The sequence below is a fragment of the Lemur catta genome, chromosome 7 (assembly GCF_020740605.2).
Source record: "Lemur catta isolate mLemCat1 chromosome 7, mLemCat1.pri, whole genome shotgun sequence".
In the NCBI taxonomy this organism is placed as follows: domain Eukaryota; kingdom Metazoa; phylum Chordata; class Mammalia; order Primates; family Lemuridae; genus Lemur; species Lemur catta.
In genome coordinates, this window is record NC_059134.1 from 23,250,396 (window position 1) to 23,265,584 (window position 15,189).

The 15,189-nt window shown below is 50.1% G+C and overlaps 2 protein-coding genes across 3 annotated transcripts; both read left to right on the forward strand.

The window, feature by feature from the left end:
• The first annotated feature begins 502 nt into the window (after window positions 1–502).
• Window positions 503–4,326, forward strand: APOA5 (apolipoprotein A5). 2 transcript variants are annotated; one of them, XM_045556444.1, is made up of 4 exons: window positions 503–652; window positions 2,346–2,402; window positions 2,516–2,627; window positions 3,156–4,326. In XM_045556444.1, the coding sequence occupies exons 1-4, from the start codon at window positions 559–561 to the stop codon at window positions 4,108–4,110; spliced, it is 1,218 nt and encodes a 405-aa protein (XP_045412400.1). In that variant the 5' UTR covers window positions 503–558; the 3' UTR covers window positions 4,111–4,326. The 2 variants fall into 2 exon arrangements, with proteins under 2 accessions (XP_045412400.1, XP_045412401.1); XM_045556445.1 differs by lacking the exon at window positions 503–652 and adding an exon at window positions 1,827–1,848.
• A 1,426-nt stretch (window positions 4,327–5,752) lies between these two features.
• ZPR1 (ZPR1 zinc finger) lies at window positions 5,753–14,838 on the forward strand. Its single transcript, XM_045556443.1, has 14 exons — window positions 5,753–6,411; window positions 6,580–6,741; window positions 7,160–7,250; window positions 7,626–7,696; window positions 8,354–8,440; window positions 8,604–8,726; window positions 9,089–9,136; window positions 9,309–9,375; window positions 9,780–9,850; window positions 10,600–10,689; window positions 11,182–11,292; window positions 11,961–12,047; window positions 13,480–13,545; window positions 14,224–14,838. Exons 1-14 carry the CDS (start codon window positions 6,241–6,243, stop codon window positions 14,356–14,358), a joined length of 1,380 nt encoding a protein of 459 aa, XP_045412399.1. The 5' UTR covers window positions 5,753–6,240; the 3' UTR covers window positions 14,359–14,838.
• Window positions 14,839–15,189: the final 351 nt, after the last annotated feature.

Here is a 15,189-nt window from a genome sequence, read left to right on the forward strand (position 1 = left end):
ACACCTAATTGCCCAGAAATCTGGGAATCATCTGAATTCCTTCCTGCCTTCCTCTCCCTCATCCAATCAGTCACCAAGTGCTGATAATTGTGCCGCCTTAATATCCCTCAGATATTTACTTACCTTCTAACCCTCACCTCCCTGCCTTCCTCAGGCCTTCATTACTGGATTAATTACCTGGATCACTGAAACAGCCCTAAATAGTCTCCCTGCCTTCTGTCTTGCCACCCTCCTGAGTCATCGATCATGTACCCTTCAGTGACTACACGCACAAGGCAGTGACACTGAAGCTGTGCAGTAGGGACCACTATTGCCCCCTCAAATCCATCCTCCTCTTCTTCCTAAGTAATAGAGTCCTTTTTCAGCTGGACCGACAGCCACCCAGAATAAAAACTACATTTCCCAGCTTTCTAGTCAGCTAAGTGTAGCCATGTGACTAAGCTCTGGCCACTGGGATGTCAGTAAAAGTTTTAAGAACAGTATCTGGGATGTGTCTTTAAAGGGAGGGAACACGTCCTTCTCCTTTTCCTCCTTCCTGCTCCCTGGGAGGTAGGCTTGATGGCTGGAGCTGGAGCAGCTGGAACTTGGGCTGAGCCCTTGTTGAGGATAATAGTGAAACAAGACAGAAGGAGCCCTGGGTGGCTACATTCACGTGAGAGAGAAAAATAAAATTCCACTTGTTTAAGCTATTCTCTTTCTCTCTCTCTCTCTCTCTCTCTCTCTCTCTCTCTCTCTCTCTCTGTCTCTGTCACTTGCCGCCAAGCCTAATACAAACTAAGTCTGAAAAAAAATGAATAAATGTTTGCCAGGAGATAGGCTATTTCAAGCAGTGGGAACAGCATGTATACAGGGCCAGGATCCTGAAAGAGGTGGGAATGCCGAGGTTTTGTGTGGCAGGAGATGAGACAGGAAATGAGCTGGGATAAGCCATCATAGAGGGCGAGTTGAACTGGGAGGACTGCGGCAAAGAGACCTGTTGGGGGTTATGAACACAATCAAGGTGGGCGATAACTGGGGCTGTGACAGTGGTGGAACCAGGGGGCAGGGGATCCATTCGATACACATTTAGGAGCAAGAATCAGGAGCTTATGCATGCGTGTGCATAAGTACACTACATGGAGTAGGCAGGTCATCAGAGAAGGATCTGGGCTTTTTGGCTTGCCTGCCTCAGAGGCCCTACGCATGGAGTTCAGCCTTTCTCCATGGGGAGAATCCTCCTCTTGCTCCAATTCCTTGGGCTCCAAGACCCTGGCCAAGATGCCTCTTACCATCTCATCTTCACCCTGCCTGGGGTTCCCCGCTTGCTCCAGGACTATGGCAGGATGTGGGAAGGTCTTTAACCCTTTGAATGCTGGCTCTTCCCAGGCTGTCTGAGTAGCCTGTGGTGGAGTTGGGAAGGGCTGCTGAGGTTCCGGTCACCAGCTGGCCGCTGTCCCTATCTGGCCAGCTGGGGCACAGTGCCTCTAGGTAGTTGTGTAAGAGAGGGGCCCTTGGCAGATAGACAGGCTCCTCACTATTGATGGGCCAGCCAGCAGGTTGGTGAAGGTCATGAGGCTTCGGGAGAACAGAGTGAGGAGTTCAGTCCCATTCTTAGTAAAGCTTTCCAGGAAGCCCTTCTCCACTGGGAAAGCCTCCTGATACCAAGGCACTCATTAAGCCTCTGGGTGCCAGGAACAGGGCAGGAGGTGAGCTCTGGAAGGCAGCTGAGGTCAACCTTCTTTGAACCTCCACGTGGTATTTACTCAGAGCAATTGTTGCCAGAGGCCCAGGCCCCTGGAGTATAAAGCAGAATGTCTGCTCTCTGTGCCCAGAACGGAGCAGGTGAACAGCCAGGACAGAGGGAGCGAGGTTGGAGTCCCAAGGGAGGGGATTGCAGGGGGCCTCAGGAGAGAGCAGGTGGGGGGGCAACCAAGACATCCTCTTGGAACACTGGGGCAGAGTTGCTTCTTCCCCCTTGATATGCCTCTGTTTTCCCGCCATGAAATGGGAGTTAGGAAAACAGGTGAGCAGGGGAGAGGTGGCAGAGGAGCCCAGGGAGCTGGTCCTGGGGTCTGGGAAAGGTGGTGGTGGGGAGAAGCTTTGCAAAGCTCCTTACTGTGTGACTGAGGCGAGAAAGGAGCAGCCTCCCCCATGTCTGAGGACACGCCTTCCCTCCCAGCCTCCCAGGCTCCCCTAGGTCAGTCCTCTTGAGCCCCAACAGCTCTGTGCTCCCGACACCCCACAGAAGGGTTAACAGGATCTGGGGCAAGTTGCCCCTGGAGCAGGGCCCCCTGGAGCAAGCTCCCTAGGAGGTATCCCTGCCTTTTCTTCTTCACCCTAAGTGGGCCTCCATTCTTCCTTCTCAGAGCTGATAATGGCAAGCCCGGCTGCAGTCCTCACTTGGGCACTGGCTCTCCTCTCAGGTGGGTCTCCAATCCGGCCTTTAATGTGGGGGTGTGGTGGAGGCTGTGCTGAGGGGCCTGTGCACCCTGGGGGAGGAGAACCCAGCCCTTAATCACCCCATCCCTATCCACAGTGCTTTCAGCCACCCAGGCCAGGAAAAGCTTCTGGGACTACTTCAGCCAGAGCAGCAGGGACAAAGGCAGGGTGGAGCACATCCAGCAGCAGAAGCTGGCGCGGGACCATGCGTGAGTGGTGAGGGCAAGGGGTGTGGGAGAAGGGAGGAGACAGCCTGGGGATGGGGTATGCGCTGCCTCTGAAGCTTCAACTGCCGTGGTCCCCACTGGGACACAGGGAACAGAGTGGTACTAGCTCTGCCCCATCTCCCGGCAGTCCAGGGCTCTTCAGCATGCCCTGCCCACAGCCCCCACCTTGACGTTGCTACAGCTACTGTCCCCTTGCTCACTGAGGCTCGGGGCCTGGGATAAACGGAGAGGAGCCCCACTGGAGCCCCCATAATGAAAGGATCATGTGAGAGTCTTGGGACATCTGTGCTTGCTTGGACAATGCTGTAGGTCTGGATTTGCACATGCGATGTGTTTGTGCTTTGTGTGCGAGGAGTTGAGGGTGGCCGGGGCTTAGGACTAGAGCACCGGGCCCTGGGACCACTGCCCTGCATCCTTAGTTCCCCCAGAGGATCAGTGCGCGACGTCTCTGGGGCAAAGGAGATGATAGGGGCTGGCTGTCTGATGACCTGGATCTGTCCCCTTCCCCAGGAGCCTGAAAGACAGCCTTGAGCAAGACCTCAACAACATGGACAAGTTACTGGAAAAGCTGGGCCCTCTGAGTGGACAGGGGAGGGAGCCTCCTCGGCTCCCACAGGACCCGGTGGGCATGCGGCAGCAGCTGCAGAAGGAGTTGGAGGAGGTGAGGACGCGCCTGGAACCCTACATGGCAGAGGCGCACGAGCTGGTGGGCTGGAATTTGGAGGGCTTGCGGCAGCAGCTGAAGCCCTACACGATGGATCTGATGGAGCAGGCGGCCCTGCGCGTACAGGAGCTGCAGGAGCAGTTGCGCCTGGTGGGAGAAGACACCAAGGCCCAGCTGCTGGGGAGTGTGGACGAGGCGCGGGGCTTGCTGCAGGAACTGCAGAGCCGCGTGGTGCACCACACCGGCCGCGTCAAAGAGCTCTTCCACCCGTATGCCGAGCGCCTGGTGAGCGGCATCCGGCACCAAGTGCAGGCGCTGCACCGCAGTGTAGCTCCGCACGCCGCCGCCAGCCCCTCGCGCCTCAGCCGCTGCGTGCAGGTGCTCTCGCACAAACTCACGCTCAAGGCCAAGGCTCTGCACGCGCGCATCCAGCAGAACCTGGACCAGCTGCGCAAAGAGCTCAGTAGCGCCTTTGCCAGCGCCAGCGCAGACGGGGCTGAGGAGGGGGCCGGCCCAGACCCCCACGTGCTCTCCGATGAGGTGCGTCAGCGACTCCAGGCTTTCCGCCACGACACCTTCCTGCAGATCGCTGCCTTCACTCGCGCCATCGACCAGGAGACTGAGGAGGTCCAGCAGCAACTAGCGCCGCCCCCTCCAGGCCACAGCGCCTTCGCCCCCGAGTTCCAACAAGCGGACAGTGGCAAGGCCCTGAGCAAGCTGCAGGCCCGTCTGGACGACCTGTGGGAGGACATCACCTACAACCTTCATGACCAGGGCCATGGCCATCTGGAGGAGCCCTGAGGGTCTACTTGCCCAGGTCCACTTCCCAGCTCCTTGTCTGGGGAGCCCTGGACCAGAGCCTCTTGCATGGCTCAGTCCTTGAAAGTGGCCTGTTGGGTGGATGGTGAAGGGTCCTGCACAGAATCGGCGAGGCCACTGCAGGAGCTACTCTCCCCAGCACATCCAGCCTCCTGCGACTCCCCATCTGGATGCATTACACTCACCAGGCTTTGCAAACCCAGCTTCCTGTGCTCCTTTGGGAATCCTCCTGAGTGGCTCCATTCAGGGGCGAGGGAGTAGGGAGGGAGAGGCACTATATGTGCGAGTAATTAATTACCTGCAAGCCTGTTGGCTATAGTGCTGGAAGCCTGTGCCACTACATTCTGGAGTTTGGCTCCTGTCATTTCTGACTGCTTGATGGCCACTGCTATGGCTGGTCCACAAAGAGCACTTGTCTCCCCAGGGCTGCCACGACAGCTTCTATTAGGGGAATAGAAGGGAGAAAAAAGTGAAATATGATAGGGAGAGCATCTGATGGTATGTGTGTATATATCCCTGCTGGCTCTGATGCTGGTGGGTATGTATTGTGGGGGCTTCGATGGGAGAGGACAGAGCCCATATTTCCTTACATAGCTCTGCACTTTAGGGGCTTCTTAAACCTCTGGGGAGCATACTGTGTGCCCTCCCCATCTCCAGCCTCTACCTCCTGACTCCAGGCTGAAGTCTAGACTTCTGGCTCACATGAAACCGATGCTTATGATCGAAGTTTGCCTGGAATGGCTCTCATTCAGACCATGTCTGAAGCAGTAACCTCACCACTGTCCCCAAAGCACCCTTATCACCCACTCCATTCCCTTGCTGTTCTTTCTTAGTGACCCCCTCCCAGCCCAGGTCTGTCAGAGGAGCTGTGGCTGGGCTCTGCTTCAGGGCACCTGGCTAGACAACAGCTGTCACACCTGGGGTGTGGGCTTGGGTTAGAGATCCTCCTTCTGCACCTACATGGCTCACCAGCCTGCTTCCCACAGGATGGTGTGCATGAAATGCATGCTGTCACTTGAGGAACTGTGGCCTTGGTGGACCTGAGACTGCTGGGGTGGCCTGTCTCCTTTGTTCCTGCTGTTCCAGACTTTGAATGGTCTCTTTTTATGACTGACTCTCTTCTTGGGACCCCCAAACTCTCAACCCTCTCCTCCATATACACACTCATTCAAGGGCACCAAAGCTCCTCATAGATCCTCTGGGAACTGTGCAGTTGGAAGTGAGAGGTTGAGGGAGAAGAAAGGGTAAACCCACCCCTTTCCCTTTGCACCCTCCTGTCCAGCACTCTTTCCTCCCAGCTCAGCCTGCTGGTCTCAGCACCTCCCCCTCCCTCCTGGAGCACAGATCCCACATGAATCTGGGCTCATCACTCTGGCAGGCAGGTCTTCCCTGACACCCTGGGTTTAGACAGAACTGGGCTGTCCCCAGCACAGGGAGAGGAAGTGCTAGAAAGAAAAGTACCAAAAAAGAGGTGTTTTTTGTGTTGTTAGGAAACTGGGAAAGGGTGAGTCAGCCAGGGTAGGATGTGGTGAGGATGAGGGGGTGGGGATAAAAATAAGCGCTGGGTATTTGAGGCTGCAATTTGGGGAGGTGCTTATGAGGACAGAAATAAGACAGAAATAGGGAGTGGGAAGAACAGAAAGGGAGAGGGATTGAGGGACTGAGAGAGAGGAGGAGGCTGAGCCACCCGGAGAGGGGGACTTAGAATCCAAGCAGCGTCTGGCTCAACAGTGAAACGAAGCAAGCCCAGGCCCGGGCCGCACCTCCTCGGGGATACCCTGGGACAAGCCAGGCCTCTTCCGTGGACCAACAGAACCCTGTGCAGTGGAGCTATCGCAAAGGAGCAACAAACTGCCCTGGGTCTGAAAGGGCGTCTTGGGGGAAGTGACGGCTGAGTTGAGGTGGGTCTGGCTGGCTTTGGAAGGCCGAGCCACATAATTCCGGGAACCGGGAGTCCTCGTCAGCGGCTGTTCCTCCACGGCCCAGAGCCGGAGGCCTCCTCCCAGACGGCGCGAGCTGCAGCAGGCGGAAGTGCCGGGTAAAGGGGGTGGGGCCGCGAGAGCAGCGGAAGCCGGAAGCCGGAAGCCCAGGCCTGAGCTGCGCGTGGCGGTCATGGCGGCCAGCGGGGCCGTGGAGACCGCTCCTCCGGGGGCCACCACGGCCCCCTCGCCCGACCCTGCCCCGTCGCTCGCCGCAGGACACTTGTTCCGGCCCATCAGCGCCGAGGACGGGGAGCAGCAACCCACTGAGATCGAGTCACTGTGCATGAACTGTTACAACAACGTGAGGCGGGGGCGCGGCCGCGGGCAGCGGGAGGGTAAGGCTTAGGCGGGGAGGGACCGGGGGTTGGACCCACGACCAGGTGGGCCCAGTCCGGGACCCGGAGGCGCGCCCGGGAGACCGCTGGGCGGTTTCATTGATTCTTTAATTCGCTGCTTTCTGCGTCCCCAGGGCATAACGCGCCTCCTGCTCACCAAGATCCCCTTCTTCAGAGAAATAATCGTGAGCTCCTTTTCTTGTGAGCACTGTGGCTGGAACAACACGGAGATCCAGTCGGCAGGCAGGATCCAGGACCAGGGAGTGCGTTACACTTTGACTGTCAGGGCCCTGGAGGTGAGAGGAGCTCCGAGCAGGTACCCCAGTATCCTAGAGGAAGCTCGAGGACTAAAGTCAGAAATCTGGTCCAGGCGGTTGGACCTTAAATAAATCCTCCTATGTCTCGGAGCCATATAGTTTCCTCTTTTGTAAAATGGGATTGGTGCTTTCATCTGCTCCAGTGAGGTACGATTTATGAAAACGCTTTGTAAGTTGTGTCAGGGGGTATGAAATGAGCAGTAGTTGTTATGAGTAGTATTCTCACCATTTCCACAGCCTGGCTCACACCACTTGTACTGTTTGGAAGGAGTAGTTTGGACCCTCTGGAGGGGAGAGAGGGAGAAACAGCTGGGCTGGGGTCTGATGGAGGCTGACAGTGGTTATTTCCTGGGAAGAGGCTGACCTCTTTGGACTGAAAGTTTTCATTTCTACCCAGGACATGAACAGAGAAGTAGTGAAGACTGACTCTGCCACCACAAGGATCCCTGAGCTGGATTTTGAAATTCCTGCCTTCAGCCAGAAGGGAGGTAAGATTAAGATCAGGGTATTTGGGCATTCACACCTAGCTGGAATCTTATCCGCTTTCTTGCAAATCCTCTGGTGCCATATCTAATGGCTTGTGTATGGGTTTCGTTATGTAATCATTGTGGTCTTTATTGGTTTAACATGAGTGGAAAGCTTAAGTGATATAGCTGGAGTAGAAAGTAATAGTAAGACTATAATGTGTTTATTATAGAATTTTGGTACCACTATTATCAGAGATAAATGGAACCTTATACCTGGCTGCCTCATTTTATGGGTGAGGGATTTAAGACCCAGAGAGTTCAAGTGAGTTGCCCAGGGTCATACAGGCACTTGATAGCAGAGCTAAGACTTACTTGTCTTTTGTTCTCATTCACCAGCTCTGACCACTGTTGAAGGATTGATCAACCGTGCTATCTTTGGCCTGGAACAGGACCAGCCCACACGAAGGGTGAGCTGGGGTTTTCTGATTACAGCAGCTCAAGGAATAATTGCTAATATGTGTCTAAATAATGTTCAGGTTCCCATGTGTCTAAACTGTCTCTGACTACATGCCGGAGAACTTTTTGGGAAAGCATATGTTGATGCTCTAACTGCCAAGGTGTCGCATATGTTGTACTTTTTGTCCTTTTTGTCCTTTCTACTTCCCTCCCCCAATATATATTCAGGCCTCATCTCAGACAGATAATGTAACATTACTTCCAAAGAGCCTTTCCTGATCCCCTTGGGTTATCTGTGCTTCCTTGACTATTCCATTGTATCTTATATTTATTATGATAGAAGTAATATAACTGCATATTTAGTCATTTGTGTTCCTAAATAGCTGGGGAGCCCCATGAGAGGACTGTGACGTATTTACTTTTATATCCCTAACCTGGCATGAGTGCCTGGGCTAAATGGTTGAATGAGTGAGAAGATGAGGCTCATCTGCCACTACGCATCAACTTCATACTTGTTTGCTACATCTCATTGTGAAGTCTGAGTCACTCTGTTCCCACTGAAACTGAGACAGGTGGCAACTTCCTAATGGAAGTGACCTGGGTATGACAAGGGGTGGGACATAAAGTAGACCACCAGGGCTGATGCTTTTCATCTCTGTTCATGGCAGGCAAACAAAGATGCCACAGCTGAAAGAATTGATGAGTTCATTGTCAAACTGAAGGAGCTAAAGCAAGTGGCCACCCCTTTCACTCTGGTGAGTATTGAGGGACTAGAGTTGCCCTTTATTAGGGGAGGAGAGACCATTAAGACTGTCTGGAATTTTTCCAGTGTGGTGCCTGAGTGGTCTGATGGTAGGTGGAGGATTGTACATGATTTCCTGTTGCAATGACGTATCTCTTTACCTACCCATGTGTTAGATCATTGACGATCCTGCAGGGAACAGCTTTGTGGAAAACCCCCATGCTCCCCAGAAAGATGATGCCTTGGTGATCACACACTACAACCGGACCCTACTGCAAGAAGAGATGCTGGGGCTCCAAGTGAGTGGACTGAAGAAGCCAGAAGAATGCTCTGGAATTCTTACAGTCTGGATTGCTTGGAGTCGGTGGGAATATATTTTGCTGCTGATGGTCTGTGTACCCTATCTCAGCTTGTTTGTGCCTCTCATCTAGCTGATGTCAAGGACTTGGGTAAACTTCCCAGAGTCGATGGCAGTGGCTGTGATCCTATCTTGAGCCCTGTTCTTCCCTTGACTGGGGCTTTGCTTTCTGGCTTCTCTGTCCAACCCATGAGGTAGCAGCTGACATAAGTCAGCCAGAGTATTTTCTCTCACTCCAAAGCAGGGTGTTGGGGATGCTGAGATAAACCTGCCAACTTGTGATTTGCATCTCTGCTATTTTAGGCAGAAGCACCAGCAGAGAAGCCACAAGAGGAAGATCTCAGAAATGAAGTGAGTCATGTTGGCTACTGTTGAGAGAGGAGCAGAGTTGTTGGCTGAGACCAGTGCTGTTCAGTGTCTCCTCACCACCAGCATGAATGAGCATGAGTATACCAACTGAATGTCTGTAGCCTGGGCATCCTGCCTGGGAGGACTCACCCTGTGTCCCTATATTGTGTTACAGGTGCTGCAATTCAACACAAACTGCCCAGAATGCAATGCCCCGGCTCAGACCAACATGAAGCTAGTACGTATCTTTTGTCAGGCAATTGGGTTGCTCTTCATCTGACTCAGGCATGAAGATTATAATCAGGCTGGGAGCATCCCTTCAAGGAAAGCATATACTTTTTTCCCATTGAGAAGGAGGATGTTGCCTTTGATTAGACTGTATACCTTGGCTTTTGGGTTCAAAGAGAAAATTAGGCTGTGGTTTGAGGCCATATGTGTGTGATCTGAGCTGTGCCTTCAAACGTGTGAACAGGGATCACCACAAGTTGAGATCTTGCTTTTTTCTGGAGGATTCAGAGTTAGGTTGCCTTTTGTGATATATTTCCTGTAGTCCTGGGACCAGCGTCTGTGTGGGGTTTGGCTTTGTTTTTCCCCAGAGGGTGGTCTTGCTTTCCTGGAAGTAGATTTCCTTAATTCCATCTTGCAGAAATCCCTCACTTTAAGGAGATTATCATCATGGCTACCAACTGCGAGAACTGCGGGCATCGGACCAATGAGGTGGGTGGGCGCCATCGTTTGGGAAGAAAACTAGCTTCAGGGTAACCCCCTTCTAACTTTCATCCTTCCTAAATGTACTGTTTCAGGATTGGGGGTGGGGCAGTTTGGGTCTTTCTCTTAGGCTTGGGTAGGGTGAGGAGCCCTTTAAGGAACTGGGAATTAGCTGAGAGAACAGAGATTCCAGAACTTGTTTAAGACATACTAAAGGTTGATTATGTAGAAGAGAGAGGAGACTTTTGACCCACTCCTCAGAGCGGCAGAAGTTCAGGGAGGCAGATTTTAACTTCATTATGAAGAACTTAATAGAGCTGCCTGAAAATAGAATGGGCTGCCTTGGAGAGTTATAAATTCCCTTTCCCTGAGTATATCTGAGTATAAGCTGATTAAGTTCTTAAACCAGAATATTACGAAGGAGATCCACACATTGGACACAGTAGATGAAAGGACTAGAATAAACACTTAAAAGTCTCTTTCAACCCCAAGAGTCAGATTTTTTTTAAAGGTAAATTCAGAGTTTCCTAGCGATTTGGGATAGGTTTGGCATGTTACTGGGGCTAGGCACTCTGTTCCTGGATAGCTCTTGGTGTTTTCTGTGTGGGTGACCACTGCCACTGTCACTTTTGAATGCTCTGTCCTTGGTAGCTGTTAGTGGGCCTGATTGGAGGGCCAAGCCTGTGCTGAGCCTCCCAGGTACCAGGTGAGGCTCAAGCTATTCTCTCTGTTGCTGCTCCTGACTGTTACCTGTGCAGGTGAAATCTGGAGGAGCAGTAGAGCCCTTGGGTACCAGGATCACTCTCCACATCACAGATCCCTCAGATATGACCAGAGACCTCCTCAAGGTAACACCTGCTTGAGCAAGTGGCTATCTTCCTCATAGGCTGGATGGGCTGTCTCTGTCCGGGGGAAATTGTCTGTTTAAAGTAAGGTTCAGGGACATGAGGTACCTCCTACTTCCCTGGGTTTGAGGCTCCCTGCGCAGGGTTAATTCATGGTTGGAATTACAGATTCAGAAGGTGACCCATAAGCTCTTTGCAATGACTTGGCAGCTTTTTGGCTTCCAGAGTTTATATGGGTCCTCTTCTCTGATTCCTAATGACAGGATACCTGACAGCTTAAAGCTGTGACTCAGAGTTTCCCTTTATTAAGTTAGTTCCATTTCTGTGGTTCTGATGGACAGGAGTGAGTCTCTAGCTTTAACTAGGGAGTCAGAGAAAACTGGGACAGCTGACTTTGTCCCCAAACTATCACTGGCGGTATTAATTTGGCAGGAGGCCTTTGGTTGGCTTTCTTTGCTCCTGACTTAGAGCTTAAACTGACCTGTCATCTCATAGTCTGAGACGTGTAGTGTGGAAATTCCGGAGCTAGAATTTGAACTGGGAATGGCTGTCCTCGGGGGCAAGTTCACCACACTGGAGGGGCTGCTGAAAGACGTCCGGGAACTGGTGAGTCTCTAAGTAGTGTCTGCAGCTTCTCCTAGCAATTTGGCTGTGGGGAAAGGGACTAGAAGACCTCTGCCTTCCTTGCTGGTGATTGGAGGTTTACATTATAGCTGGTTTAAGAGACTTAAGTGTTATTTTGGATTGTAAAGCTAAGTTTATGGGAAATTTTGAATGGAAATTCCCAGGCCTAACTTGGGGACATTGTAGTTATTTTGTGTAAGTCAAAATGACTTGAGTAAGTCATTTATTTCACTGTGAAGTGAGGGAACGAGAGTCCTTCTAGCACCTAACACTTCCCAACATACAGATACATATATGTGTGGTGACTTAGCCCATATGTTTGTCTTGATGAATTATTTCACTTAATTGATTCTCATTTGTTGGGCATTTTGTCTTTGTAAATTGTACTTTTTCTTTGCATTTCTTCTTCTAATTAGGATTAGAGATGATACTACAAGAACATTTTCCTAGGTTTTGTTTCACATTGCCAGTTTTGTCATCTTGACCCCCATAGACCCCGAGGAGTGGCTGCCTAGGTCAGAAAGGTGGTGTGGGATAAATGGAAACCAGGCTTCCCTGACCGGGCACCCACTGCTATTCCCTGCCTGGCTTTTTCGGGCCTAACAAACATAAAGCCAGTACTTAAGCAATTTGGATGTCATTTATTGCAGGTGACCAAGAACCCTTTCACACTGGGCGACAGTTCCAATCCTGGCCAGACGGAGAAACTGCAGGAGTTTAGCCAGAAGTTGGACCAGGTGAGAGGACACTGGCCAGTTAGTACTTGTAGTCCTCTGGTGAATAAGAGGCTGCATACTCATTTCTTGCCATTGTTTGAACATCTAACCATCATGTTGGTGATTATTCTGGTTTCCTGCATCCCGTGTCATCTTCTTTCTTGGTTTTCTCGCTTATTTTGTTGGAGCTGCTTCTCCAACAAAGTAAGTAGCTCAGAAGTAGCTTCCAGAGAAAGAGTACATGGGAAATGAGATTTCTGGAACCTTTCCTATCTGAGAATTTCTTTATTCTACCTTCACACTAGAGTGATTATTGACTGGGGATAGAATTCTAGGATAGAGATGATTTTTCATCAGAATTTTGAAGACATTGCACTACTGTCTCCCAGTTTCCAGTTTGGCTATTGAGAAGGCTAAAGCCATTCTGATTCCTTTCTTTTGTGTGTGACCTATTGTGATCTTTTTGTCTCTAGTGATGTGAAATTTCATGATGTGCTTTGGTGTGGGTCAGTTTTCAACAACTGTGCTAAGCACTTGGTAGGTCTTTTCAATCTGGAAAACTCTTGTGGTTCAGTTCTAGGAAGCTGTTTTGAATTATTCTATTGAAGATTGTTTTTCTCTGTTTAATCCTGAAAACTCCTGGGTTTTAGATATTAGACTTATTTGTCTGGTCTTTTGTAACTTATTTTTTTATGTCTTATTTTCAGTTTCTTGGTATTTTGCTCTACTTTGGGAGATTCTCTCAACTTTATTTTCCAACCCTTAAGTTGAGGTTTTCATTTCCACCAGCATTTTTATTTTCTAAGAGCTTTTTTAAAAATAGCAATGTTAGGGCCCTTGCTTAGATGTCTGATAATCATTGATTGTCTGCTTACAAGTAGAGGAGTAAAAACTTGAGTAGGGGTGAGTCTTGTTGACAGGGGGCTCATCCTAGGGAGATTTAGCTCAGCTATTTCGTTAAGGTAGCCCCCAGTTCCAGAATTGTTAGGTCTTTCTTCCTGTGCTGGTCAGATTTTCATCAGTTTCTGTTCCATTTCCTAACCTGAAGGTAAAGGCGTGGCTGGCAGTGTTCTGAGAGCTATGGGAAGAGGGCCGGGGGTGTGTGTATGTCTGTTTCCAATAAGCATACATTCATTTAACCTTCGTTTTGATTCCTCTCTCCCCTTGCCTGGGCCAGTATCCCCAGCCCATAGCTGGGTGTGATAACTTCTTCAGGGAAACAAAAACAACTGTTGGCCATTGGAGTGGGAGATGAGATTGAGGATGAAATAACTTTCAAACAGTCCTTATTTTAGATCCTTTCCATTCCACTACCAGAGGTACCTAATTTCACCATTCTTAAAACTTTTGGAGATTCTGTAATGTAAATTGGGTTGGCTCTTGTCTGGCAGACATAGCCCTTTCCTATCAGGAGCATGTAAAATTTACCTGCTGTATTCTCTTTCTCCTTTAGATCATCGAGGGTAACGTGAAGGCCCACTTTATTATGGATGATCCAGCAGGAAACAGTTACTTGCAGGTATCGTAGATCTTCCATGATGTTTCACGGAGAAGTATTTTCTGATCTTCCTTGAATTTGTATCATTTCCCCAGAAACTGAAAATCTTGATTCTAAATGGACTGCTTTTTATCAGGGAACCCCTTAGAAAATAAAGGAGAAAGGGGGGAAGGTGAGAGGGGTTATAACTGTATGTAAAGAAGGGAAAAAAAGGATACTCCTAGATTCCTTTCCTCCTATAGTCTAGTTCTTATCCCCAGCTCTGGAGTTTTCAATTTGCAAATCTGATTGTAGCATGAGGAGAAATGGTAGGAAAACTGAGAGGCTTTAAGCTGATTGGTCAGGATAGTCTTGTGATTGATGTAACTTTAATATTTATGGAGCACTTATGGGTCAGTCAAAACTATTCTGAGTTCCTTCCTCAATTAAGACCATTGCCACACTTTTCATAAGAAAGTACATATACAAAATTTTTTAGGCAGACGGTTCCTTGATTCTGCCTGGGGCTGTGCTGTCCCACTCCTGACCCATGTGGGCTCTGTTGCTGTCCACTAGTTCAGCATAGCCTTGGGGAATTGGAGGCCCTTAGAGAACAAAAACCTCATTAAGTTCTTGGGAAAGTGGGACTTGGAAGCTGCCTGCAGGGAGGGGGAATGGCACAATGGCACAGGCACTGATTATCTGTCCTTGGCCTTGCAGAATGTGTATGCACCTGAAGATGATCCTGAGATGAAGGTGGAGCGTTATAAGCGCACCTTTGATCAAAACGAGGAGCTAGGGCTCAATGACATGAAGACGGAGGGCTATGAGGCTGGCCTGGCTCCACAGCGGTAGCAGTGGGTGGGTCATGCATGGGCCAGTCTCCAGTGCTGCTTATACCGCAGGGTTATTTATTACTATTGGAATAAGGCTGGGAGTGTCCTCCCCACCAGCCCCTGCCCATGGTGAGGAGGACACCTGGTCTGAGTCAGAGACCTACGCACACTTTCTAAACAGCTGGTGATGCAAGTACAAGCCTTTTGTGTTACTTGACCTTATTTTAGAGGTTTTGAATTGCCCTGGGAAGAAACCCGGAAATGGACCATGAGGCCTGTCATTATCACTTTTTTTCCTATCAGGTCTTTACCTTCCCTCCACATAATGCTCTGTCCTCTAAGGCTGGAACTCTGAAGTTGGAGAAGGTAGAATAAAGTTACAGCTGGAGTTTGGGAGTTGGTTGTGGGTATATAAAATACTGATTTTCATCAGGAGTCTCCTGAGGGGAGAGAGTCCAGCACAGGTGAAGGAGTTATTAAAATGGTGGCTTTCAACCAGCACTCGCCTCTGTATTCACTCTGTCCTTTTGTGATATCATGCTGTTAGAATTCAGCCTCCCAAAGAAAATTTTCTCCAGTGTGGCCACTGTAATTTGGGGATTGGAGCTGGCATTTTATTCATTCCTTCAACAGATGTTTGCTTGCCTACTTTATGCCAGGCACATCACAGAACAGTGAACAAAATCTCTGCTTTAATGGAATTTAAAGTTTAGTGGGGAAAATTGGCAATAAGCAAACAAAACAGTATGTCAGATAGTGACTAGTGTTATGGAGGAACATAAAGCAGGCAATGGGGAAAGGTAGTGCTGGGGAAAGTGGGGCCAAGGAAGATCTTACCAAACAGGTGATA